This window comes from Solanum stenotomum, chromosome 4, assembly GCF_019186545.1.
Source record: "Solanum stenotomum isolate F172 chromosome 4, ASM1918654v1, whole genome shotgun sequence".
Lineage (NCBI taxonomy): Eukaryota > Viridiplantae > Streptophyta > Magnoliopsida > Solanales > Solanaceae > Solanum > Solanum stenotomum.
The window spans coordinates 6,090,188-6,115,502 of NC_064285.1; the positions used below are offsets into that span (position 1 = coordinate 6,090,188).

Sequence of the window (25,315 nt, forward strand, 5' to 3'; positions counted from 1 at the left end):
ATTACAATGTAAAATCAGTGAGTATGACAGCCCAAGTAGTAACTTGTGAGGTGGAGTATGTACCACATAAATTGTCTTGTTTAATCTCCTTTGTGTATGCTTTCAACACGAGATCGAGGAGAGAAAGGATTTATGGGCTTCTTTGCTGGCAGTACACAGATCAAACATGAAACCATGGCTAATAATTGGTGATTTTAATTCCATGCTCCATGCAGAGGATAGACTAGGAGGTAATCCTGTATAATTTGCAGAGATGGTTGATTTTGCAAAGTGTGTGGAGGACTGTGGATTGATAGAATTGCCTCATCATGGTAATCAATATACTTGGAGTGATAAGGGTAATGAGGAAAGAATATATTCAAAAATAGATTGGGCTCTAATAAATGATGAATGACTGACAAGTATGCCCTCAAGTAAGGCCACTTTCTTGCCTGAAGGCACAAGTGATCACTGTCCAATAAAGATAACCCTAACTGAGGAGAGGTTAAGGATGCAAAGATCCTTTTTATATTGTAATGCCTGGGGGCAAGCACCACAGTGCCAAAGTCTGGTGAAAACTGGCTGGGAAGTGACTATTCAAGGGTGTAAAATGTTTCAGGTAGTGAAGAAATTGAAACTATTGAAAAGAAGTCTGAAGAAGTTGAATCTCCAAATGACATAGTAAAGAGAGTAGACCAGAATAGGGAGATGCTAAAGAAGGCTCAAAAGTTGCTACAAGAACAACATCTTAATCTGGAGATTCAGAAAATGGAAAGGGACAGTTCTGCACAATTTAAACATATCTCACACCTTGCAGAGATGTATTTGCAGCAACAAAGCAAAGTTACATGGTTGAAGTTAGGGGATGACAACACAAGATATTTCTTCTCAGAGATAAAACATAGAAGATTAAAATTGGCAACTACTCAATTGAAAGATGAGAGTGGACAATGGCAAACTGACCAAGCAAATATAGCACAAATTTTTTTGAATTACTACAAGAAGTTATTAGGAGAGAAAACAACATCCAAAATTCAAGCACAAAGGGTGGTACTGCAAAATGGGAATGTCCTTGGAATAAATCATCAAATGAAGCTAATTGAGCCATTCACTGAAGTTGATGTCAAGCAAGCCATGTTTAAGATAGACAATACAAAAAGCCCTGGTCCTGATGGTTATGGTAGTGGCTTCTTTAAAGAGGCATGGGAAACAGTAGGTGGAGATATAACAGAAGCAGTCTTGGAGTTCTTCCAGAATGGGCACCTACTGAAGCAAGTGAATGCCACTAACATTGTACTCATTCCAAAAGTGGAGGCACCAGAGCAGGCAAGTCAGTTTAGACCAATTGCATGTTGTAATGTAATCTACAAATGCATCTCAAAATGATTTGCACAAGACTAAAAGGAGCCTTAAGTCATTTAGTAGCTGATAATTAAGCAGCCCTTGTGCAAGAAAGATCAATAATCCATAATATATTGATTTGCCATGACTTGTTGAGACATTATAACAGGAAGACTACTCCTAGATGTTTGATGAAGATTGATCTAAAGAAGGCATATGATATGGTGAGCTGGGAATTTCTAGAGGAAGCTCTGCAAGGGTATGGATTTCCACAAAAAATCATCAGATGGATCATGATATGTGTGTCAACTCCCAAATATACTATTAAAATTAATGGGGAAGGCTATGGATATTTTGAGGGAAAAAGAGGACTGAGACAAGGGGACCCTGTATCTCCTTTACTATTTGTACTAGTTATGGAGTACCTCTCAATGCTGCTGAAGAGTATGTCATATCTGCCAGATTTTAAATTCCATCCTATGTGCAAAGATATCAGATTAAACCACTTGGTGTTTGCAGATGACTTAATGATCTTCTGTAAAGGAGATATTAAATCTACTGCAAGAGTTATGGAAGCTTTGTTACATTTCAGTGCTACCACTGGGATTGTGGCCAATATGGAGAAGTCTAGTCTATTCTTAGCAGGTGTGACTGACAATATGCAGGAGCAGCTCCTGGCAATTACTGGATTCACACAAGGAGTTTTTCCTATTAGATATCTGGGACTCCCACTCACATAAAAAAGGTGGGGAAAAATGGAATGCCATCAGCTAGTTGATAAAATAACAAGCAGGATCAAGTACACCTATGCAAAACAACTTTCCTATGCAGACAGACTTCAAGTGATCTTGGCAGTCTTGTTCTCCATACATAGTTTTTGGGGCTCAATGTTCATCCTACAACAGAGTGTAGTGAAAGAGGTGACAAGAAATGCAGAAATATTTGTGGGGAGGTAATGAGGAAAAAAGGAAAGTGTCATTGGTTTCCTGGGAGAAAATATGTTATCCAAAGAAGCAGGGTGGACTTAATATAAAAGGATGTGGTAAATGGAATGTAGCCTTTATTAGAAAGCTTTTATGGCAATTGATTATGAGGAAGGAATCCTTATGGGTGAAATGGGTGCATGGGATTTACATAAAAACTGATATAGTCTGGACTCACAAAACACCAGTTGATAGTAGTTGGTACTGGAGGAAAGTAAACTCCCTGAAAAATATGATGCAACAATTGTATATGCAAGGGCAGTTCAACCTTACAGCAAATGGGGAGTATTCAATTACAAGTGGATATAATGATCTAATAGGCAATCAAGAGAAACTTGAGGTGGCTAAATTAGTTTGGAACTCTGTCGTATTACCTAGGCAGAGGTTCTTTTTGTGGCTAGCAATGCAAAACAGATTGCTCACAAAGGATAGGCTGATAAATATGGGAGTATATGTAGAAGACAATAGATGTTGCCTGTGTCAAAATGGAATGATAGAGTCGCACAAACACCTGTTTGTAGAGTGTGAATATGTTGCAAAGGTGAGAGCTAAATAACTACAATGGGCCAACATCTTTATTCCCGCAAGAGAATTAAAAACTACATTGGAGATGATAAAGTTGAAGCATTGGAAGAAGTATAAGAAAGAGGTGGTGACTGCTATTTGGGGAGCAATAGTGTATCACATCCGGAAGGCAAGGAACTGGAAGCATTTCAAAGGAGTACAAATACAGTATACTGACATAGTGGAGGGAATAATTTGAGAACTTATAGTGAGGATAGACATGTATAAGAATACTAAAAGAGCACAGAGATGTATGAGTTTTTGGCAAAATTTATGTAAGTAGTTTGAGTTGATGAGGTCACTCCTCTAATACCAGTTAAGGTACTGAGGTTGGAATGCTCTTAGTTTGTAAGTTTTTGTTTCTAATAATAATAATCTAAATATAACATACTTCCTACCTAAATGGACTAAAAATATGAATTCTAATTAATTCAAGGTTAAATATTACAAGGATCATAATTAGAATTTACCAATAACTAAGTTATTAAATTTGTAATTATCCCTATATCTGTCCTTGTTATTGTGATTGCCAAGTACATCTCTCATTTTTCTCTTTCGTATCATATACATTTTGTTTTGTGTGACTAACTTTTATTCGTGCTTTGATCTTGAAAAATCTTGCTTCTTGATGTGTTTAATTAGCCATATATCATATCGAAAAATCCATAAAGCGATCAAAATATCTCAAATATTCCACAAACTCGTGGAATATTCATAAAGAGATCTAATTCAAATCATCCTAGTTTGAGAAATACGACACTAACGACCCTTAAATTATGTAGATCAAGTCCAAATCATCCTAAGTCGAGAAATACGCCACAAACGGCCCTCGAATTATGGATAAATATCTTATGAGAGAAGAATCACGGGATTTACAGATTTGTACCCGCAATCTTGATGAATAAAGTTATGTTTTTTTTTTTAAAAAAAATATCCATATATTATATTAAATTTGTATTATTACTTCATAATTTAACGTATAAATCTAGACCTAACATGTTTATTATTAGTACTACATAAAGGACACCGAAAATACAAATTCTAATTAATTCAAGATCAAATATATATTACAACGATCAAAATTACAGTTTACTAGTAATAATAACTATGAGACCAAAAATACATTATTATTTTTTAATATATATTTTTATCTTTGTTATTGTGACTGCAAAGTCCATATCATATCTTCCATTTCGTGCCAAATACGCAATTTGTTTGCATTATTAATTTTTGCTCCTACTTCTCTGGACTACTTAATCTGTCGTCAAGCCGTCACTATTCACTAATTGTATTTTATTAGGCATGCTAATTTCATTGACTTGGAAATTATTAACTAAGCAAAGAATTACAAGAAATTTGAGTACTAAAATTTAAGAACTAGGGCAAGAAAAATAGGAACATCTTCATATATATATATATATATATATATATATTCTTAGAGCTCAATCAAGAAATTGTGTATTATGAGTAGGGTGTTCATGGTTTGGTTTGAATCGGTTATTGGTTAAAACTAAAATCAAACTAATTTAGTCGATTTTTAAATTTCTAAAACCAAAACCAAATGAAAAAAATAACTATTGATTTGGTTGTTGTCGGTTTGGTTCGGATTTTTTGTTGTTTTTTATTTTGGTTCGAAAGTAATAAATTAAATTTGTTGAGAGTATACACATCTCGAAAGACACAGCCACCTAATACATGAACAATCCACAAGAAAATTATTATGTATTCAATTAAGCAATACTAGAGTTATTATTACACAAATAAAGTGATTCCATTAAGAGATAGTGTGACTATCTATGTGACATAGGGTAGGTAAAGATTAAAGTAATAGATTTTGATGGACTTGGTCTTAGAGTTTTAATATCGGGCTAAAATTTAAGTGTTGGGCATGAGAAAAAGGTAAAATTAAGACTTGAGTTAATTAAAATTTAACAAAATATTTATATTTTATTTATGAATAATATATAAATAATTATAAAATTTATCTATATAATTTCTCAGTTCGGTTTAGTTGTTTTTGCGATTTTTTAGTAAAACCAAAACCAAACCAAATAGTATCAGTTTTCAAAATTTAAAACCAAATCTAACAAAGCCATACCAACTATTATATTTTTAAATTGGTTTGGTTCGGATTACAATTCGGTTTGATTTTCTAACCATAACCATAAACAACCCTAATTACGAGTTTGACCCTCTTCTCCCATGCAAAGATTTACTTAAAGGGCAAAAAGGTACTTATGAATAATAAAATGTTACTCCTATTTACCAAAAAAATGATACAATTAAATTTATATACGAGATCTAAAGGATGAAAAGTATAGGAGGCTTCGTTGGTGCGAGGTTTCCATTTTTAGTCCATGTTACCATGTGTCAAATCTTAGACTCATCTTACTGTAGAGCTCGGTTTTTATCCAATACAAAAATAACACCTTATATTCTTTCATTTTCAATAATAATGAAGTACTTCTCAATGAGTTTTTAGTTCAATAGATAGTAATAATGATGTAAACCAAACTTACATAGAAATTTCAAACATCCCAATTTAGAAGCAGCAATATTTAAAGAAAATATGTTTCATTCATTTATAAATTTATGGACAAAATTTCATTGGGATGTTGAAACCATCAACTAGAGATATGTCGAAGAAATCTTTATTGTTGAATTGGTTTAAAACGTATTCAGCCAAAGTGTTTGGGGGTGTACCTTAATCTTGAAATTCGAGTAGTCCATTGCAATCCCCCGTTTGACATTCGAGTAGATATTTTTAAGAACGAATAGTCAATAGAGTTTACTCATTGGTCAATTAAAATGGTGCTTAACTTTGTAATAGAGAGGAGAGGAAGACTTTGACTTCATTACTGGGAATTTATAGTAACCTAAAGACGCGTGCTAGGTAGAAAATAGACATAATACATGGTGTGATTAGTATATGCCACTTAGTTTGTGTGTGTCAATTTGTACACATTTAAAAATTTGAATGTTAGCTAAGACTAAGTTAAATTATACATTTTTATATTATGCCTAAACAATACTTATAATAACTACACTCTCCGTTCACTTTTATTTGTTCACTATACTTAGATTGTCATCTTTTATTACTTGTCCAGATTAGAAAACTTAGCCAATACTTGTAATAACTATCGCCCTCCCTCGAGTCTTTATCTCTTACTAGATAGTTACTCCCTCTGTGCACTTTTACTTATTCGATATTGGCATGGCATTATCTTTAAGAAATAATAGAGTGTGTAACTATTGAATTTGATCGAATCTTAGCTTCGCCATAAAGCTTAATTCTGTTAACAATTTAACACACACATATATATATCTTTTTTATTTCATAAAATCAACTGCAGATGAATGCAACAACTTGAACAAGACAACGTCTCACCAGCTCTCTCCTCTTGGTCACTCTCTTTTTATTCAATATATATAATATGTAGTTCTTAGTACTATATAGTTCTAATTTTGTAGCCTTCAAGGGCAAAAGACAACCTTGTAATTTGTTCCAGCAGGACATGTAAACAAACTTGTTGGATCATCTTGTGGATAACTATAAGCATCTGGACATCTTTGTTTGAAAAATCTCGAAAAATCAGTAGGACCACATGACCCTTGCCCATTTGTACAACAAAATTCATTCGTCTTGAAAACTGTGCACGGGTTGTTACACCCGCCGGGTGCCCGTAATTCGTTTGGACATTGATCATTAATAGGTGCGTTGCATAAGAGATTACGGCACCCACCATTGATTGGGCTGAATTCCATAGGAATGTTGAATCCATCGACTAGAGAAATATCGACAAAATCCAAGTTATTGGGCTGATTTAGAGCAAATTCGGCTAAAGTGTTGGGTGGACTACCATAACCTTGACATTCCAACATCCCATTACAATCTCCCGTCTCGCATTTGCCTTGGCCACTACCATCAAAGTTACAATTGGTTCGTCCCCAAATGCGAGCCTGGATTGTTCCTGGGTTCACATTAAGGTTCCAAGTTTGGCCCGAGTCGAGTCGTCTGCCTCCCCCAGGAGATGCAGCGGCCCAGACCGGGTAGGTGCACCGATTGGTAATGTCAAAAGTGGCAGCATGAGTGACATACAAATAGTATTGACCAAAATAAAGGAAGACAAAAAGGGGGAAAAACTTGAGGAAATGCATTTTTTGTGTGTGTTAAACTTGAGAATGTGTTTATTTTGAGACACAATCTACGGGTTTAAATAGCTAATTTAATGGCCTAGTATGATGAACTTTCATAGATTCTAACTTCTAAGAAACTTTGAAATTTCAAACAACACAATTTTCTTGTGGAAATTTGTGTAATAGTCCTTGATTTATTAAAATTTTAATGTTGGTCCTTGTGTTATCTAGATAGGCCTGGATAGAAATTTCTTTTAGGTGGAAAATAGAATTTATCATGAAGACATAGACTCACTATGTGAAAGAGGTAAGAGAGTGTCATCTGCAATTGTAGACACGTTTCTTCACCTGATATAAGACAGTCGAAGTATCCGATATTCTGCAGATCTCAATACTTGAATGACTTGACTAGCTTCAATCGAATTTTCAGAAGTTAATTAAAATGTGTAATGTCGTACCATGTGCTAGTGAATCTTCATAATTTTGACAAATTATTGATTATTAAACATGTATTATGCTAACTTTGTATTGTTGCTCCGATCCGCAATTAAAGATACTACAGGTCTAATAATAATAATCTAAATATAACATACTTTCTACGTAATGGTCTGAAAATACAATTTCTAATTAATTCAAAATTAAATATAATAAGGATCAGAACTAGAATTTACCAATAACTGAGGTATAAAATTCTGATTATCCCTATTTTTGTCCTTGTTATTGTGATTGCAAAGTACATCTCTTGTTTATTTCGGATCATACACGGTTTGCGTGAATAACTTTTATTTGTACTTCTTTTGAAACATCTGTTTGTTTGCATGACTAACTTTTATTGTGCTTCTATTGAATCATCTTGCTTCTTGACGTGTTTAATTAGTTATGTATTATATTAAATTTGTATTGTTACTTTGTAATCTGAAGTAATATAAGTCTAGTGTTAATATAAACCTTATATATATATATATATATATAAATATATATAAAAGCAAAAATACAATTTTTATTGTGATTGCAAAGTCCATCTCTATCGTGCATTTCGTGCCAAATAGGCAATTGTTTTGCGTTGCTAATTTTTATTTGGCCTCCTAATTTCATTGACTTGGAAATTCTTCACTAAGCAAAGAATAAGAAATTTGAGTACTAAAATGTAAGAATTAGGGGAAAAATAGGAACATCTTCATATTTTTAGGGCCCATTTAGTCAGGTGAAATGAAATCATATAAGATAAAGTTGATGTTTTGTTTGGACATACAATATAGATTTTTAAGTTATATTATTTTTTGTTTGCTTATAAACGTAAAAATCTCATAAATTGTGAAAACTATTAATATTATCCAAATTATTTATACAATCTTACCAAATAAGCAAAACTTCATTAAAAAAATATATGATACACTATCACATAGCTACTTTTTAAAAAATACAACATTTATTGATGGAACTTTAGTCCAATAAAAAGATTGAATCGAACATGATTTGTATTGTACTATTCTTTACATTGAGCCGTTTGTTAATCAATATGATTAGTAAATATATCATTATGTTCATATTCCGTAAATATTTTGTCATGCATTTGCTATTCTCGCAAAAAAAAAATTACATAGATATAAAATGGTGAGTATTTTTTTATAAAAACATAAACTTGTGGGCAATTTCTATATTTAAATAGCGATAATGATGTAAACCATACTTGCATAGAAATTTCAAACGTATTAAAAGAAGCAACAATTAAAGAAAAAAATATGTCATAGAAATTTCAAACGTCTTAAAGAAGCAACAATTAAAGAAGAAAATATGTTTCAACCATTTAATTTAGGCATAATACATAAATATGTTCTTAACTTGACCTCATTTTATATTTACACTCTTCAATTTTGGGTGTGCACAATCAAACACTTTAACTTGTATAAAGTTGAACAATTAGACACATGAGTCTTATGTGACATAATACACATAACACACCACGTAGGATCGATGAAAATTGCCTTAGTTTGTAGGATGCCACATAGGACGTGTGTGCACTTAAAGTGTCTATCGTCTGCACACACCCAAAGTTGAAGGACATAAATATGAGTTGAAGTTGAGTTAAAGAACATATTTATGTATTATGCGTTACGGACAAAAGACAACTCTATAGGTAGTTCCACTAGGACAAGTAAAGAGACTGCTTAAATCATCTGTAGGATAACTAAAAGAAGTTGAACATCTATCCTTAAAGAACCTCGAATAGTTGGTCGGACCACAATTTCCAGACGTGAAACAATATTCGTCCGTCTTGAAAACCGTACAAGGATTGTTGCATCCTCCAGGAGTCCTTAATTCATTTGGACATTGTCCTATGATGTCCGCGGTGCATCTGATCCTAGTAGAGCACTCATCCGTGTACACATGACTAAATTCCATTGGGACGTTGAAACCCTCAACAAGAGATATGTCGAAGAAATCATTATTGTTGTATTGGTTTAAAGCGTATTCAGCCAAAGTGTTTGGGGGTGTACTACTAAAAGTTTGACATTCGAGTAGTCCATTGCAATCCCCCGTTTGACATTGATTGTGCCCTAATGAGTCAAAATTACAATTGGTTCGACCCCAAATACGACCCTTTTTAGTTGAGCTCGTGGTCATGCCTGGCTCGATTTTCCATGTATCACCATACTCGAGTCATCGTCCCCCACCGGGGACGGCTGCTGCCCATACCGTGAAGGGACAATTATTTTGTATGTCGATTATTACATTTGCTTGTATTGAGATATGATCACAAGTTATAATATAGAGGGATATGAAGAGGGATTTGATGAAGCTCATAGTTGCTTTAAGAATAAATGTGATAATAATAACAATGAATTTGTAATTAAGGCTAGCTAAGGACAATTAGTCAATAGATCAGTTAAATTATTGGTGACACAAGAAAGAGAGGGGAGACTTTAATTTTGACTTTATTACAATGAAATTATAAATATCTAATGATGCGTAATATATAGAAAATATTCTATATGTTCACTTTACTTGTTTATTATTTGAAATATGGATTTTCTCGGTTAACATATCAAGAATACTCTCATTATATTGGTCACCGGATATTACTTCGTAGGACATTCGCTAGAAAAAAATACTAGTCACCGAATTGTTTGTCCGAAAAATTGTAAGTGTGTTGTTGCTCCCCAATATACACACAAGTGTACGTAGTCGCGCAAGTAATATAGATTCTTAAAGAAACGAGTTATCGTTCCCAAGGGACTTATGATCAACTTATATTCACTTAATTTTACAACTAAAATTAGAAAGTAACCTTTTCAAGAGTTGATGATTTATTGTTTATCTACTAATAATTATGCACTAATTAAACGTAACTAATTGTGAACAACTTTGATATAATGTTTCAAGCAAGTTAAAAGCAATTCCAGGGCTGCAGCATATACTAAAATATCATGTATCCCATTATTGGCTTAAAATTAATTTCAGTTGTCAAGTTACTAGATTATAGGGTTGATAGTATGATCCGGGTTATACACCTCTCGTCGCCTACCCCAGTTAGCTATCTAACTACATCGTTGAGCGGGGATAGATAGACTAATTGGCGAGCATTAAGATTTCATCCTATTTCATAACCAAGCAAGGTGTTCGTCTGGGCATCACTCCTGAACACTAATCACCTCAATCTAATGGGTGGACCGAGCTCTCTATATTCTCTGGTCTATCTAATCTCTCCTCTCTCGATTTTAAGATTAGACACTAAATTTATCTTATGGTGCGCAAGCATAAAGTACTAAAACAAGAATATAGAAGTAACTTGTAATGACAATCGAAAAATTAATTCAACAACCTTAAATAGTCAACAATCAATTCGTAGCTACTGCCCAGAACTAGGGCGTTTAGCCACTCATGCTATTAGAAAACAAGAAATTACAATAGTTCATGCAAATTTCGTAAAATAGAAGAGTTAAAGGATTAAAACCTATTACAAACTTGAATTCTTGCTCTTGCACACTAAATCAAAAGTTGAACACGATTATGGAGCCCTAAGGATCTATTTATAATAGTAGAAAAAGTTGGGAACAAATACTAGTCAAATTAGGAATCCTACTTAATGTTTAAAACTTGGAAAAGTCGGCAAAAGATGGGCGTGTCGCGCCTCTCACTTGACTCTGACGTCCCCTCCTTGGCACATCGCGCCTCTCAGCGCGCCTGAGGAGGGTCTTTGAAGTACCACCAGTGGCGCGCCGCGCCAACCAGTGCGCCAACCACTGGTGGTTTTTGCCTTGGCCATTTTCTTGCACATCTTTTCTCCTTCTTTCTTCACTCCAACTCCAATTCCTTCAAGTGCTCCTGAAACAACTAATCATGTGTGTTAGTGCACAATTATCATAAGTTATACCAAAAATCAAGTTAACAACTAAAGATCATTCCTCAATCTAATCAATTTATGGGTCAATATAGACAACTTAGGCATATAAATATGCCTAAGATCACCACCCCACACTTAGACTTTTGTTTGTCCTCAAACAATCTCTAGACTATCAACTCTTTTACACAACCCTTGGACTTACCACCTTAAACTCAACCAAACATTTTTAATCATGATTTTGTAGTTCACAATGGAACATTTATACCAAGTTACAACACATGCTCAAAGAATGACCCTTTTTATTATTTTTCCGAGCTAACGCAAGCCCATATAAACTCATTAATTAGATAATCTTACACATGCAATGAACGCCCTCACTTGTTCTTGTTTAGTAAAGCCTTTCACTCAAACCACTTGCAATATCAACAAGGCCTATTTTTCAAACATCAACTCTCCCTCACAAAAGAAATTCCTACTTTTCTCAACACACCATAAGCTTGCCAATACTGTATTATTACTTTCGCACATATTTCTTAAGGAATCAAGAGGACTTTCATTAGGTTGTAATGTCAGCTTAAGGTAAGGGAGGGAATATTTAGGAATCATCTTAGTGGCTACGCCTCCCTAATGCACATATCATTATTTTGCTGACAATTTTCTTTATAGCTCTTCTTTCCTCCTAGTGCACACTTCATGACTATTTACCCTTTTTGTTGCTCCATCTTTGCCCTTTATTTCTTTTTGACCATGTTTATTTTTTAAAATTTTTTTTCTTCATGCCTTTGCACTAGCCACCCAAACTCTAGATTTTTAACATCTAAGTAAGGTACACATTATCCTTGATAGGATCAGGGCCAATGTTTCGAGCATAATTCTAAATCAGCCACCCTCAATTTTAGTTGAGGTGCACATTGTCGCTAAGGACCAGGGCCAAAATAGAATTTCCTTTTTCACACAATGTAGCAATTCACCCTTTAGCTATATCAACCAACATTTTCCAACCCTTTTTCTCAACATAGTGCATTAAGGATTTTTCATAGGATCGAAAGACTTAGTATCAAACAACGGGTTTCGGCTTATCATGTGGTTTATCAATAAACAAGGCTAAGGCTTCACTAGGGATGATTTCAATGGTAGGCATACAAGTAGAGTTAAGAATTGGCAATTTCAAAGAAGCGCCTCAATCACATTCCTTAAGTCATATACGCTACTAATTAATTCAACACACACAAGGGAAGTTCTAGATATCAAGTTAAGCAAAAACAAATCAATTCTCACCACACATGACATTATGACACACATAAGGATATATCAACCAACATGCTTCTAGAACTTGTATTACGGTATCATTACACAATTAAGCTCATTTATTTCTACTTTGAGTCAAAACTAAGAACTATGCTTGTTACAAGTTTAACACTCTATTTCACTTTTCCACTTGTGACTACCCATGACGTTTGGCTGATTTTTTCGGACATAGTTTCCAAAGGCCAAGGTTGGTTTCTCAATCCTACTCTTCTATGTGACTAATTGTCAACTTAGAATTATTAAGTTGTTTTAATTACTTCTTATTTTTTAGATTTCGGATCCTACTAAAGTGAGCTTACCTAAATTCCACTTTTAAGGTTTATTTGGCTAAAAAGGAAGTGTTAAAAGTAGATAACTAATTTAACCCAAAAGGAATCATTGATTTGCTTATATCAACTTACAAAAAGTTGGATATATCTCATTAAAATGATGATTTTGGTGCAAGAAATTATCATTTTACCCTATAATGTTCAAAAACTCAAGACAGGGCAAACTTAGAATTTTTTAAAAAAGTAAACCTAATTCTTTTTTTTTTTACGTACGAGAAGTGATAAGTTATAAGAAATATAATATATGAATTAATGAATCATTTAAACTTCGATCGAATTATACAAATCTTAGTCTCGTGATGAATGGAGCTTGATTAAGCTATGGGAAAAAAATTGAAATCATTTAATATATATGGAACTTAAATGTCAAATAAATCATGAATGAAGTTTGAAATTACATAAGGAACACGCAAAATTAAATTTATGATTAGTCAATAATCAACTCAAGCTTAAACGGGTTGAACATGTCATGCTATCATAGACTGATTTTATCACCTCTAATCACATGAATCTAAGGTTTGAGCCGTGTGTCTTTGGACCTGAACCCTTTGCTCGGAGTAGTGAAAAGTTTACAAATTACACATGTCGTCCTTCTCTCACAATTCACAATATTTATTGAAAATAATAAATAGAATTATTCAATAACCATGGTATGAACATAGCTGGACCATGCACTTGTTCAGAACTGTAGGGTCCTTACTCGTTTGATAGTAGATTTGGAGGTAAGTTATGCATATATTAAATTTTGTATAAGTTATATCATGTTAGATAATTGATTCAAGATAAATTATTTATGTATAAAATTAATATGATTTCTCCCACGTAGCTAATATTATATAAGTTAGGAGAGAATCAATTATATTAGAAAAAGTAACACAAGATATAATCTCAAATGCAAGATCCATTTTCTATTAAATCACAATTGATCAAGTCAATGTTACCTGTTTTAAAAATTATTTTTATTATTATTATAATAATTATTATTATTATTTATTTCAATACTTAATGGTAATTGGAAATTCTCTTATACAAAGTAACAAAACAACCATTTCATCCCTTTTCATTAACTTCAATAGACAAGCCCAGAAGTCTGAATTTTAGTATTTTCAAATTACTGAATTATAAATAAATAATATTTATATATTAAATTGAGACAAATACAAGATTTTGCCAAAATTATTATTGAGTTCGATCGAATCCATATATAATCTATACTCTAGCTCCGACCCTGCTTGATGAAGCTTAATTCTATTAATAATTCAACACACACATATATATATATATATATACCTTCTTTATTTCATAAAATCAATTGCAGATGAATACAACAACATTGAACAAGGCAACTCACCATGGCTCTCTCCTCTTTTGTCGCACTCTATTTTTATTCAATATAATATATAGTTTTTAGTACTATAGTTTTAATTTTAATTTGTAGCCTTCAAGGGCAGAAGACAACCTTGTAATTTGTACCAGCAGGACATGTAAACAAACTTGTTGGATCATCTTGTGGATAACTATAAGCATCTGGGCATCTTTGTTTGAAAAATCTCGAAAAATCAGTAGGACCACATGACCCTTGTCCATTTGTACAACAAAATTCATTCGTCTTGAAAACCGTGCACGGGTTGTTACACCCACCCGGTGTCCGTAATTCGTTTGGACATTGGTCGTTAATAGGTGCATTGCATAAGAGATTACGACACCCACCGTTGATTGGGCTGAATTCCATAGGAATGTTGAATCCATCGACTAGAGAAATATCGACAAAATCCAAGTTATTGGGCTGATTTAGAGCAAATTCGGCTAAAGTGTTGGGTGGACTACCATAACCTTGACATTCTAACATCCCATTACAATCTCCCGTCTCGCATTTGCCTCGGCCACTACCATCAAAGTTACAATTGGTTCGTCCCCAAATGCGAGCCTGGATTGTTCCTGGGTTCACATTAAGGTTCCAAGTTTGGCCCGAGTCGAGTCTTCTGCCTCCCCCAGGAGAGGCAGCGGCCCAGACCGGGTAGGTGCACCGATTGGTAATGTCAAAAGTGGCAGCATGAGCGGCATATAAATAGTATTGACCAAAATAAAGGAAGACAAAAAGGGGGGAAAACTTGAGGAAATGCATTTTTTTTGTGTGTGTTAAACTTGAGAATGTGTTTATTTTGAGACACAATCTACGGGTTTAAATAGCTAATTTAATGGCCTAGTATGATGAACTTTCATAGATTCTAACTTCTAAGAAACTTTGAAATTTCAAACAACACAATTTTCTTGTGGAAATTTGTGTAATAGTCCTTGATTTATTGAAATTTTAATGTTGGTCCTTGTGTTATCTAGATAGGCTTAGATAGAAATTTCTTTTAGGTGGAAAATAGAATTTATCATGAAGACATAGACTCACTATGTGAAAGAGGTAAGAGAGTGTCATTTGCAATTGTAGGCACGTCTCTCCACCTGATATAAGACAGTCGAAGTATCCGACATTCTGCAGATCTCAATATTTGACTGACTTAGCTAGCTTCAATCGAGTTTTCAGAAGTTAATTAAAATGTGCAATGTTGTACCATGTGCTAGTGAATCTTCATAATTTTGACAAATTATTGATTATTAAACTATTTTATTATTCATGTATTATGCTAACTTTGTATTGTTGTTCCGATCTGCAAGTAAAGATACTATAGGTCTAATAATAATAATCTAAATATAACATACTTTCTACGTAATGGACTGAAAATACAATTTCTAATTAATTTAAAATTAAATATAATAAGGATCAGAATTAGAATTTACCAATAACTGAGGTATAAAATTCTGATTATCCCTAGTTTTGTCCTTGTTATTGTGATTGCAAAGTACATCTCTTGTTTATTTCGTATCATACACACGGTTTGCGTGAATAACTTTTATTTGTACTTCTTTTGAAACATCTGTTTATTTGCATGACTAACTTTTATTTGTGCTTCTATTGAATCATCTTGCTTCTTGACGTGTTGAATTAGTTATGTATTATATTAAATTTGTATTGTTACTGTAATCTGAAGTAATATAAGTCTAGTATTAATATAAACCTTATGTATATATATAATATATATAAAAGCAAAAATACAATTTTTATTGTGATTGCAAAGTCCATCTCTATCGTGCATTTCGTGCCAAATAGGCAATTGTTTTGCGTTGCTAATTTTTATTAGGCCTCCTAATTTCATTGACTTGGAAATTCTTCACTAAGCAAATAATAAGAAATTTGAGTACTAAAATGTAAGAATTAGGGGGAAAATAGGAACATCTTCATAATTTTAGGGCCCATTTAGTCAGGTGAAATGAAATCATTATTATATGAAATCATATAAGATAAAATTGATGTTTTATTTGGACATACAATATAGATTTTTAAGTTATATTTTTTATATAAATTTTAAGAATCACATAGTTTTAATATGAAATTACAATCTATTCCTATTTAGTTTGTAATTACATTAATTTCTGAAAAAGTAAAACAAACCGGATACATAATATGTAGCTCAGATACATTACTAGCTCATATACATTATAAAATAAACGGATACATAATATGTAGCTCGGATACATTATAAAATAATTTAGAATTAGGAAAGAAATAAGGGATTTTAGAGTTTTTTTAGAAATAGAAGGGAATATTAGAAATAAGGGAAACATAGGAGGTGTATTTCAATAATTTTTCCTATTTTGTATGGTTATAAACGTAAAAATCTCAAAAATTGTGAAAACTATTGAAATTATCCAAATTATTTATACAATCTTACCAAATAAGCAAAATTTCATTAAGAAAATATATGATACACTATCACAAAGCTATTCTAAAAAAAAATACAACATTTATTGATGGAACTTTAGTCCAATAAAAAGATAAAACCGAACATGAGTTGTATTGTACTATTCTTTACTTTGAGCCATTTGTTAATCAATATGATTAGTAAATATATCATTATGCTCATAGTCCGTAAATATTTCGTCGTGCATTTGCTATTCTCGCAAAAAAAAAATTACATAGATATAAAATGGTGAGTATTTTTTATAAAAACATAAACTTGTGGGCAATTTCTATAGTTAAATAGCGATAATGATGTTAACCAAACTTACTAGAAATTTCAAACGTATTAAAAGAAGCAACAATTAAAGAAAAAAATATGTCATAGAAATTTCAAACGTCTTAAAGATGCAACAATTAAAGAAGAAAGTATGTTTCAACCATTTAATTTAGGCATAATACATAAATATGTTCTTAACTTTAATTTGTATAAAGTTGAACAATTAGACACATGAGTCTTATGTGACATGATACACATAACACACCACGTAGGATGAAAATTGCCTTATAGGATGTCACATAGGACGTGTGTGCACTTTAAGTGTGTACCTGCACAGAGGCGTATTCAGGATTTATAGATAATGGGTGCACTATTACAAAAAGGTGGATCTAAGACATAAATTTGACCGGTTAGATTCTTTTACTGAAAACCATTAAAATTTTAAAATCATAGGTCCAAAATTAACTTTTATTTATCCAAACCAGTTACAAAATCTTAGAAAGAAAACTAAAACAAGATAGATAAAAGATTCAAATTTCTAACCTCACCTAGAGAAGTGCACCCAATCATCATCGGACGACATTATATGACACTTCGAGTCTGGGTTCACGCATCTGTATTTAAATATTTTTTAAAAATATAACACTACTATATATGATTTCGGGAGGGGACCATGGGTTCACGTGAACCCGGTGACCCCCTCCTGTATACGCCCCTGTACCTGCACACACCCAAAGTTGGAGGACATAAATATGAGTTGAAGTTGAGTTAAAGAACATATTTCTGTATTATGCGTTACGGACAAAAGACAACTCTATAGGTAGTTCCACTAGGACAAATAAAGAGACTGCTTAAATCATCTGTAGGATAACTAAAAGAAGTTGAACATCTATCCTTAAAGAACCTCAAATAGTTGGTCGGACCACAATTTTCGGACGTGCAACAATATTCGTCCGTCTTAAAAACCGTACAAGGATTGTTGCATCCTCCAGGTGTCCTTTTAGGCTAGTAGCATGGTCGACATGACTCCCGAGGTTTTCAGTGTGAGTCGGTGTGATTAGGCGTTTTAACCTTAAGTTTAAGCCTAAGTTTGACTTTGGTCAACATTTTGAGTAAACGCGCTCGGATGAGAATTTCGTCAGTGCGGTTAGTTCCGGAATGTTGAGTTTGGTCTAGATTGACCCTCCTTTTGTGTCCCGAGGTTTTNNTTGGACATTGTCCTATGATGTCCGCGGTGCATCTGATCCTAGTAGAGCACTCATCCGCGGACACAGGACTAAATTCCATTGGGACGTTGAAACCCTCAACAAGAGATATGTCGAAGAAATCATTATTGTTGTATTGGTTTAAAGCGTACACTACAAGAAAACTGCTCAATAGCGAAGGGAAAACTGGTCGCTATAAGTAAGAATCTGGTCCCAAATAGGACAATAGCGACCAGCTGCACTTGTCCTTATAGCCTTAGTCGCTAAGGACCTTTAGGGACGAGATTATCGGGCTGGTCGCTGATTCTTTTTCGGGACTAGTATAATACTTGTCCCTAAAATACATTTAGGGACCATATATATGGTACCTATTTGCACATATTGAAATCGAAATTATGGTCGTTAAATCATTTTGCGACTAGATTCTAGCTGGTCCATATATCATTTTGGGATGACTTATATGCTGGTCCATAATCATTTTGCGACCAGTTTGGAAGCTGGTCTGTAAATTAGTTTGCAACCAGATTTTAGCTCGTCTATAAATCAATTTACGAAAACTTTTAAGCTGGTCCCTAAATCATTTCGGGACCATTTTGAAGGTGATCCATAAATCATTTTGCAACCATTACAGATTTCCTACTCAAAAGGATTTTAAGGATTTACAATCTAGTCCTTAAATCACATTGCATTTGCACCTAGAAAATACGATAATTAATATAAACTTGTTGCTTTCATATATAATATATAATGTAATTACAAAATAAGGTGAGTATAAGGCATCTGAATATATACAACAATGAGGTAAGCTAGTAATAATATTGTGATCATGAACGCTTAGCAAAAAAATCATATACTAGCCTTAAACTATAATCCAAAGTTGCCTTCACCTTCCCAGCAAAAAATGGTCAATCTACATGTTTAACATTGGCTTTTTGCAAATTTCAGCATCCAAAATCTGCAAAAGAAATAAAACTTTCATTTAGAAGACCTATCTATAAAGATAAACAGAAAGAAGTGATTAAATCAAATAAAAATTGCAACTGTAACACTAATTGCTGCAACAGGTGAGATTTTGGTCGCCATTTTTTGTGGGAAATTGTTGTACATAATATAGTGGTAGCAGTTGCAACACTAATTGCTGCAAGAGTTGGAACTTTGTAGGCTATTTTCTTTTAGGAAGTGTTGAACACAATATTGTCGTGACCAAAGATGATAGAAAATAAGCTCAAGGAGAAAGGTGCACAAGGATGAAAATGGGAAGCAAATTATGAACACAGTGATCAGGGTATAATCTGGTTGATTTGGGATCCTCAACTAATTGAGTGCATAACTTTGAACAAGGCTGAGCAATATATACACGGCAGAGTAGTTGTGAAGAGGAACAACATGAAGTTCCAATTGGTGGTGGTTTATGGCTTGCATACTATTTATACTAGACTTAAACTATGGGAAGATCTGAGAGGGATTTCCACAAGGACACAAGAACCTATGATATGCATCGGAGACTTCAATGCTATTCTCTCAAGTGAAGATAGACAACTAGGCAATCCATTTCAAAAGGGAGAAATAAGGGACTTTAATGAGTTTATTCTTGATACTGGTATGTCAGAACTGAAATCAATTGGCAGAACTTATACATGGTCTAATGGGCGTACTTGTAGCAAAATAGATAAGAGCAATAGTGAATGGCGAATGAATGCTGAATATGATTCTAATGGAGGTCACTGTAATGAATCCATGTACTTCTGATCATTCCCCTTTTAGTTTGGAGTTAGACAGACAAAGTAGATGCAGTCACAAGGCATTTAAGTTTTTCAATTGTGTTGCTGAGCATCCAGAATTTTTACAACGAGTGAAAGAAGCATGGGTGAGAGGACATAAGAAGGATATGAACGACATATGGCGAATGCTAAAAAGGGTGAAAACAAACCTTAAACAACTCAACATCATGGAGTTTAAAGAAGTGAGTAACAGGGTCAAAGATATCAGAGGTCAACTGCATAGTCTACAAGAGAGTATGAGGGATCCTAGAGCAGTAGCCTTCAACAGACAGCATGAAAAGGAACTGCATATACAATTGGAGAAATGGAGTAAATTGAAGAAAGTGTTATGCAACAGAAGTCGAGAGTACAATGGCTAAAATTAGGTGATGCAAATACTACATACTTCGTTGCTAACATGAAGAACAGGGTGGCTCAAAATACAATTACATGTCTCATGACCTCAGAAGGCATTAAAGCTCAGACGCAAGAAGCTCTTGAATTGGAAGTGAATACATTTTATAAGGATCTGTTGGGCAAGGCAGCTCAGAATATACCTAGTGTGAGTACAACTGTCATGAAGAATGGAAATACATTAAATAGAGAGCAGCAAATACTACTAGCAACCAAAGTGACAAGGGAGGAAATGATAATAGCATTGCAAGGCATAAATTATATGAAGGCTCCTGGATATGATGGATTCAATGTTCATTTTTTTAAGAGGGCTTGGCCAGTAGTGGGAAAGGATATTATAACTGCAGTATTATTGTTTTTTGAAACAGGAACCATGTACCCACCTATTAATTGTACATCAGTGACTCTAATTCCAAAAGTCGCCAGTCCTACAAGAATTGGGGAATATAAGCCTATTTCATGTTGCACAGTACTATATAAGATCATTTATAAAGTGATCACAACAAGGTTACAGAAGGTGATGAGCTCCATAGTTGATCCTAACCAGTCAACATTTGTACCACAGAGAGCAATCCATGACAATATCATTCTAAGCCATGAACTAGTGAAAGGTTATGCTAGGAAAGGTATTTCTAAAAGGTGGATATGAAGAAAGCTTATGTAATGACCCTCCAGGTCATTTCTGTGTCTTGCCTTCTGTGTGTCGTTTAGAGCGTTCCTGTAGTGACCCCAAGTCATTTATGACTTGCTGGGATTGACAGTTCGGTCACTTGGTCGTTTGTTTGGTCTTGGTGCGAGTTTTTGTGTTTTGGAGCTTATAAACCTTGAACGATCAAAAGTTCAAGAAGATGACATTGGAATCCAATTCTGACGATTCCATCAGCTCCGGAAGGGTCATTTTAGGCTAGTAGCATGGTCGACATGACTCCCGAGGTTTTTAGTGTGAGTCGGTGCGATTAGGCGTTTTAACTTTAAGTTTAAGCCTAAGTTTGACTTTGGTCAACATTTTGAGTAAACGCGCTCGGATGAGAATTTCGTCAGTGCGGTTAGTTCCGGAATGTTGAGTTTGGTCTAGATTGACCCTCCTTTTGTGTCCCGAGGTTTTCGATATCTTTCCGAGCCCTTTTGTGGGTTTTGACTTAAAATGGCCTTTGGAAGTGGGACCCACTTTTTATCAAGATGACCTTTGGTGGAAATTTCGACTGCGCCGTTGAGTCCGGAATATCGAATTTGGTATGGTTGCATATCTCGTCTGAGTGCACGGGGTTCCGAACGAGATCGGAGTACCCCGTCGGAGTTTTTAGTTGTTGGAAAAATTGCAGAAAATCTGCTATATTAATGCAGATTTTCTGCAATTTTTCCAACAACTAAAAACTCCGACGGGGTACTCCGATCTCGTTCGGAACCCCGTGCACTCAAACGAGATATGCAACCATACCAAATTCGATATTCCGGACTCAACGGCGCAGTCGAAATTTCCACCAAAGGTCATCTTGATAAAAAGTGGGTCCCACTTCCAAAGGCCATTTTAAGTCAAAACCCACAAAAGGGCTCGGAAAGATATCGAAAACCTCGGGACACAAAAGGAGGGTCAATCTAGACCAAACTCAACATTCCGGAGCTAACCACACTGACGGAATTCTCATCCGAGCGCGTTTACTCAAAATGTTGACCAAAGTCAAACTTAGGCTTAAACTTAAGGTTAAAACGCCTAATCACACCGACTCACACTGAAAACCTCGAGAGTCATGTCGACCATGCTACTAGCCTAAAATGACCCTTCCGGAGCTGATGGAATCATTAGAATTAGATTCCGATGTCATCTTTTTGAACTTTTGATCAAAAATGATCGTTCAAGGTTCATAAGCTCTAAAACACAAAAACTCGCACCAAGACCAAACGAACGACCAGGTGACTGAACTGTCAGTCCCAGCAAGTCATAAATGACTTGGGGTCGCTACAGGAACGCTCTAAACGACACATAGAAGGCAAGACACAGAAATGACCGGGAAGGTCATTACAACTTATGACTCTCTTGAATGGAGCTTCTTGGAGCAAATTTTATATGAGATGAAGTTCCCGGTAGTGATGATCAAATGGATTATGCAGTGTGTTACTACTGTATCCTACTCATTTCAGGTCAATGGAAAAGCTACAAAGCCATTCCAAGCTAGAAGAGGAGTTAGACAAGGGGATCTCATGTCGCCTTTTCTCTTTGTATTAGCCATGGATTATCTCACAAGGGTCTTAAAAAGCCTTCATACTAACCATGAGTTCCATTACCATCCTAGGTGTAAGAGACAAAAAATCATTCAACTTAGCTTTGCTGATGACTTGTTGATGTTCTGCAGGGGAGATATAAAGTCTGTGAGCTATCTACATAAATGTTTTATGCAATTTTCAGAGGCTTCAGGACTGGTGGCAAATGTAGATAAAAGCAGTGTGTATTTTGGAGGAATCAAACAGGCTGTTCAAGACCAAATACTACAATAGCTTCAGTTTATCAAAGGATAATTGCCTTTTAGATACTTGGGGGTACCCTTGAGTACTAAAAGAATATCTATATCCCAATGCAAGCCTCTTATAGACAAGATGTAGAAGGTATTTGTAGAAGGTTTCTGTGGACAGGGAATGTTAAAGTTTCAAATGAACAGACTTTGCTGCTTATGGATCAATACTCTATTAGAAATGTTTATAAGAAGATGAGAGGAGATATGGGGAAAGTGGAATGGATAGTTACTAAAATGTGATGTTTGGTAGAGCTTGGGGCTGCTTGTCCAAGGCTCCTGGATGATTTTGTTTTGGACTGTTCACTTTGGTAATAAATTCAACTTAGCAAAAAACTAATATCATCATATGAGGTACTCGATGACTACACAAGTTAGAAACATATTGTCATAAAATGGTTTGAGTTTCCAGTCAGCTTAATGTTGCTATGACGATTGTACAGTAAAACATCAAGAATTACTTATATTGTGACGAGTAAACTGTAATCGCAAACGAAAATTTACAAGGAACAAAACTTAGTCAAAAAGTTAAAGTTAAGAGAGGAAGAAGAGCTTACATGTTCTAAATGAGTTTGTTATCATCACTTGAAAATCCTTAAATAGCCAAAAGTCAATTTTCTCTGTAAAATTTTATCACGAGTTAGCTTTGAAGAAGCAAAAATTAGAAGAATCTGATATTGACAGAGCTCTTCGCAATATTTTCTCCATTAGAATGAGGTTAGTACTATTCAATAGTGATCCAAATTTATAGACTATTTATCATTCTAAAATTTATCAAATGTGCAAATACATTTTAAGATAAAACAACCAGCAATTAATAGCTTTGCTACGCAGAACCAGAACAATAAATTGATGTTTCAGGTAAGTTTTTACTCACATGGTATAATCAAGGATTCGAATAGTCATTCTCTTGAATTGGAGGCTGATAATTAGGGTGTTGCACTAAAAAAAATTCTTTCAATTGCTTCAGTTCTTTCATCTCATTTTGAAAGTTAGACACGCAATCCTTCAAAGACTGGTTTTCCTTTTGAGTTGAACGTAGCTCAGCCAACAATTCAGCTTTTGAGGAAGTCCCACCTTTCAAATATGTTGCTTTTACTCCACCTCCAAAGCCAAATACATGACTACGACTTTGAGGTCCAAAGCATTTCTCAACAATTTCTATGCTAGAAAGTGATGGTTCAGACTCCACCAATTCTTGAATTTGAGCCTACAGAGTGTATAGAGGAATTTTTTTTTCCAGATCCCATAATAACTAAATGTTAAGAACATGTTCAATTAACCAAACGCACATGCTTCTCGATTGTTTCAGAATCAACTAGTGTGTTATTCTTCTTGCGAGTCTCGTAAAAGATAGTTGCCAAATCTGGTGGATTGTCATCTTTTCCGCCCTTTACATAAAAGTAAACATGTCAAAGAACGGTTCATCAATATTAAGACAGAAAAAGATTTGATGGTAACACCTTTTGATAAATAATCTCTCTAATTGGCTTGCTACCAATATGATGAAGCATTTTCAGCTTAGCTCTATTTATTGCATTTCTATTGCTTCTCGCCTATATTTGAGTAACAACATTAAATTCAAATGTTATAAATAAATTATCAAAATTAAATCATAGTATGAAACAAATTACATAATTAGGTAATATGTCAAACCTGAAAATCTTTTGAAGTAAAATGTTCTTTTACCAACCATTCCCATTGCTTCTTTTCTACCCCCTTAGGCATATTCTTAAGAGCCTCTTGGATAGGCTTACCCTTCACATACTTTTCATGCAATTGACCTCTCCATTTATTCCATAACTCTTTCATCCATCCCAAAACATGATCTCTATGACTATTCATGTCATCACTATCAAATTTATCCTATAATGTATCAAATTGAAACATGAAGGAGCACACTAATTAAGCAACAAGAATTGTATTAAGAAGAGAGTAGCCCAAGAAGAAATTGAAATACTTAATCCAATTACCTTAACAACAGCCCACATGTGATTTAGCTTTTCCTCCTTAATGTGTTTCCATGATGATACTCCCAATGGACATATATTACGATCACGAACTATTTTTCCCAAGTGCCTCGAAAATAGATTACTATTCTTCCCAACTGTTCGATTATTGTAAAATGTCACTTTTAGCTTTTGTCCAATATCAAGCAATGCAACTTCTTTGCACTTGTTACTTCCTCGAACCTTTTTATCCATTCCAGTAGCACATGAACCTACATTTACATAATTTATAAATGGTAGAAAATATTGTACATATGATAAACTTGTGATCAAATAGATTTCAGAAATGAAAGCATACTTGTTTCAGCTGTTTGGGCAGACTGTTTAACTTGATCAATAGGAGAAATTGGAATATCAGAATGCAAAC

The 25,315-nt window shown here is 34.2% G+C and overlaps 5 protein-coding genes and 1 pseudogene across 5 annotated transcripts; 2 read left to right on the plus strand and 4 right to left on the minus strand.

The window, feature by feature from the left end:
- Positions 1-253: 253 nt before the first annotated feature.
- LOC125862883 (uncharacterized) lies at positions 254-2,060 on the plus strand. The gene is made up of 3 exons (XM_049543006.1): positions 254-311; positions 599-1,305; positions 1,518-2,060. Exons 1-3 carry the CDS (start codon positions 254-256, stop codon positions 2,058-2,060), a joined length of 1,308 nt encoding a protein of 435 aa, XP_049398963.1.
- A 4,220-nt stretch (positions 2,061-6,280) lies between these two features.
- On the minus strand, positions 6,281-7,036 carry LOC125861800 (pathogenesis-related protein R major form-like). The gene has a single exon (XM_049541661.1). The coding sequence runs from the start codon at positions 7,023-7,025 to the stop codon at positions 6,342-6,344; it is 684 nt and encodes a 227-aa protein (XP_049397618.1). The 5' UTR covers positions 7,026-7,036; the 3' UTR covers positions 6,281-6,341.
- Positions 7,037-9,116: 2,080 nt separating this feature from the next.
- Positions 9,117-9,809, minus strand: LOC125861797 (thaumatin-like protein; annotated as a pseudogene).
- Positions 9,810-14,263: 4,454 nt separating this feature from the next.
- On the minus strand, positions 14,264-15,135 carry LOC125861801 (pathogenesis-related protein R major form-like). Its single transcript, XM_049541662.1, has one exon. The coding sequence runs from the start codon at positions 15,109-15,111 to the stop codon at positions 14,428-14,430; it is 684 nt and encodes a 227-aa protein (XP_049397619.1). The 5' UTR covers positions 15,112-15,135; the 3' UTR covers positions 14,264-14,427.
- A 5,301-nt stretch (positions 15,136-20,436) lies between these two features.
- On the plus strand, positions 20,437-21,081 carry LOC125862884 (uncharacterized). Its single transcript, XM_049543007.1, has one exon. The coding sequence runs from the start codon at positions 20,437-20,439 to the stop codon at positions 21,079-21,081; it is 645 nt and encodes a 214-aa protein (XP_049398964.1).
- Positions 21,082-23,825: 2,744 nt separating this feature from the next.
- LOC125862886 (uncharacterized) lies at positions 23,826-25,309 on the minus strand. Its single transcript, XM_049543008.1, has 4 exons — positions 25,247-25,309; positions 24,913-25,160; positions 24,596-24,805; positions 23,826-24,149 (listed from the first exon to the last, which is right to left on the minus strand). Exons 2-4 carry the CDS (start codon positions 25,141-25,143, stop codon positions 23,826-23,828), a joined length of 765 nt encoding a protein of 254 aa, XP_049398965.1. The 5' UTR covers positions 25,144-25,160; positions 25,247-25,309.
- Between the last annotated feature and the right edge of the window lie 6 nt (positions 25,310-25,315).

Coding starts and splice junctions, on each gene's coding strand:
- LOC125862883 (XM_049543006.1), top strand. CDS start 254: ATGGTTGATTTTGCAAAGTGTGTGGAGGACTGTGGATTGATAGAATTG. Junction 312..598: donor GATAGAATTGCCTCATCATG/GTAATCAATATA, acceptor AAAATGTTTCAG/GTAGTGAAGAAATTGAAACT. Junction 1,306..1,517: donor AAGTGGAGGCACCAGAGCAG/GCAAGTCAGTTT, acceptor TGTTTGATGAAG/ATTGATCTAAAGAAGGCATA.
- LOC125861800 (XM_049541661.1), bottom strand. CDS start 7,025: ATGCATTTCCTCAAGTTTTTCCCCCTTTTTGTCTTCCTTTATTTTGGT.
- LOC125861801 (XM_049541662.1), bottom strand. CDS start 15,111: ATGCATTTCCTCAAGTTTTCCCCCCTTTTTGTCTTCCTTTATTTTGGT.
- LOC125862884 (XM_049543007.1), top strand. CDS start 20,437: ATGAAGAACAGGGTGGCTCAAAATACAATTACATGTCTCATGACCTCA.
- LOC125862886 (XM_049543008.1), bottom strand. CDS start 25,143: ATGGATAAAAAGGTTCGAGGAAGTAACAAGTGCAAAGAAGTTGCATTG. Junction 24,806..24,912: donor ACATGTGGGCTGTTGTTAAG/GTAATTGGATTA, acceptor GATACATTATAG/GATAAATTTGATAGTGATGA. Junction 24,150..24,595: donor TTACTTCAAAAGATTTTCAG/GTTTGACATATT, acceptor TACACTCTGTAG/GCTCAAATTCAAGAATTGGT.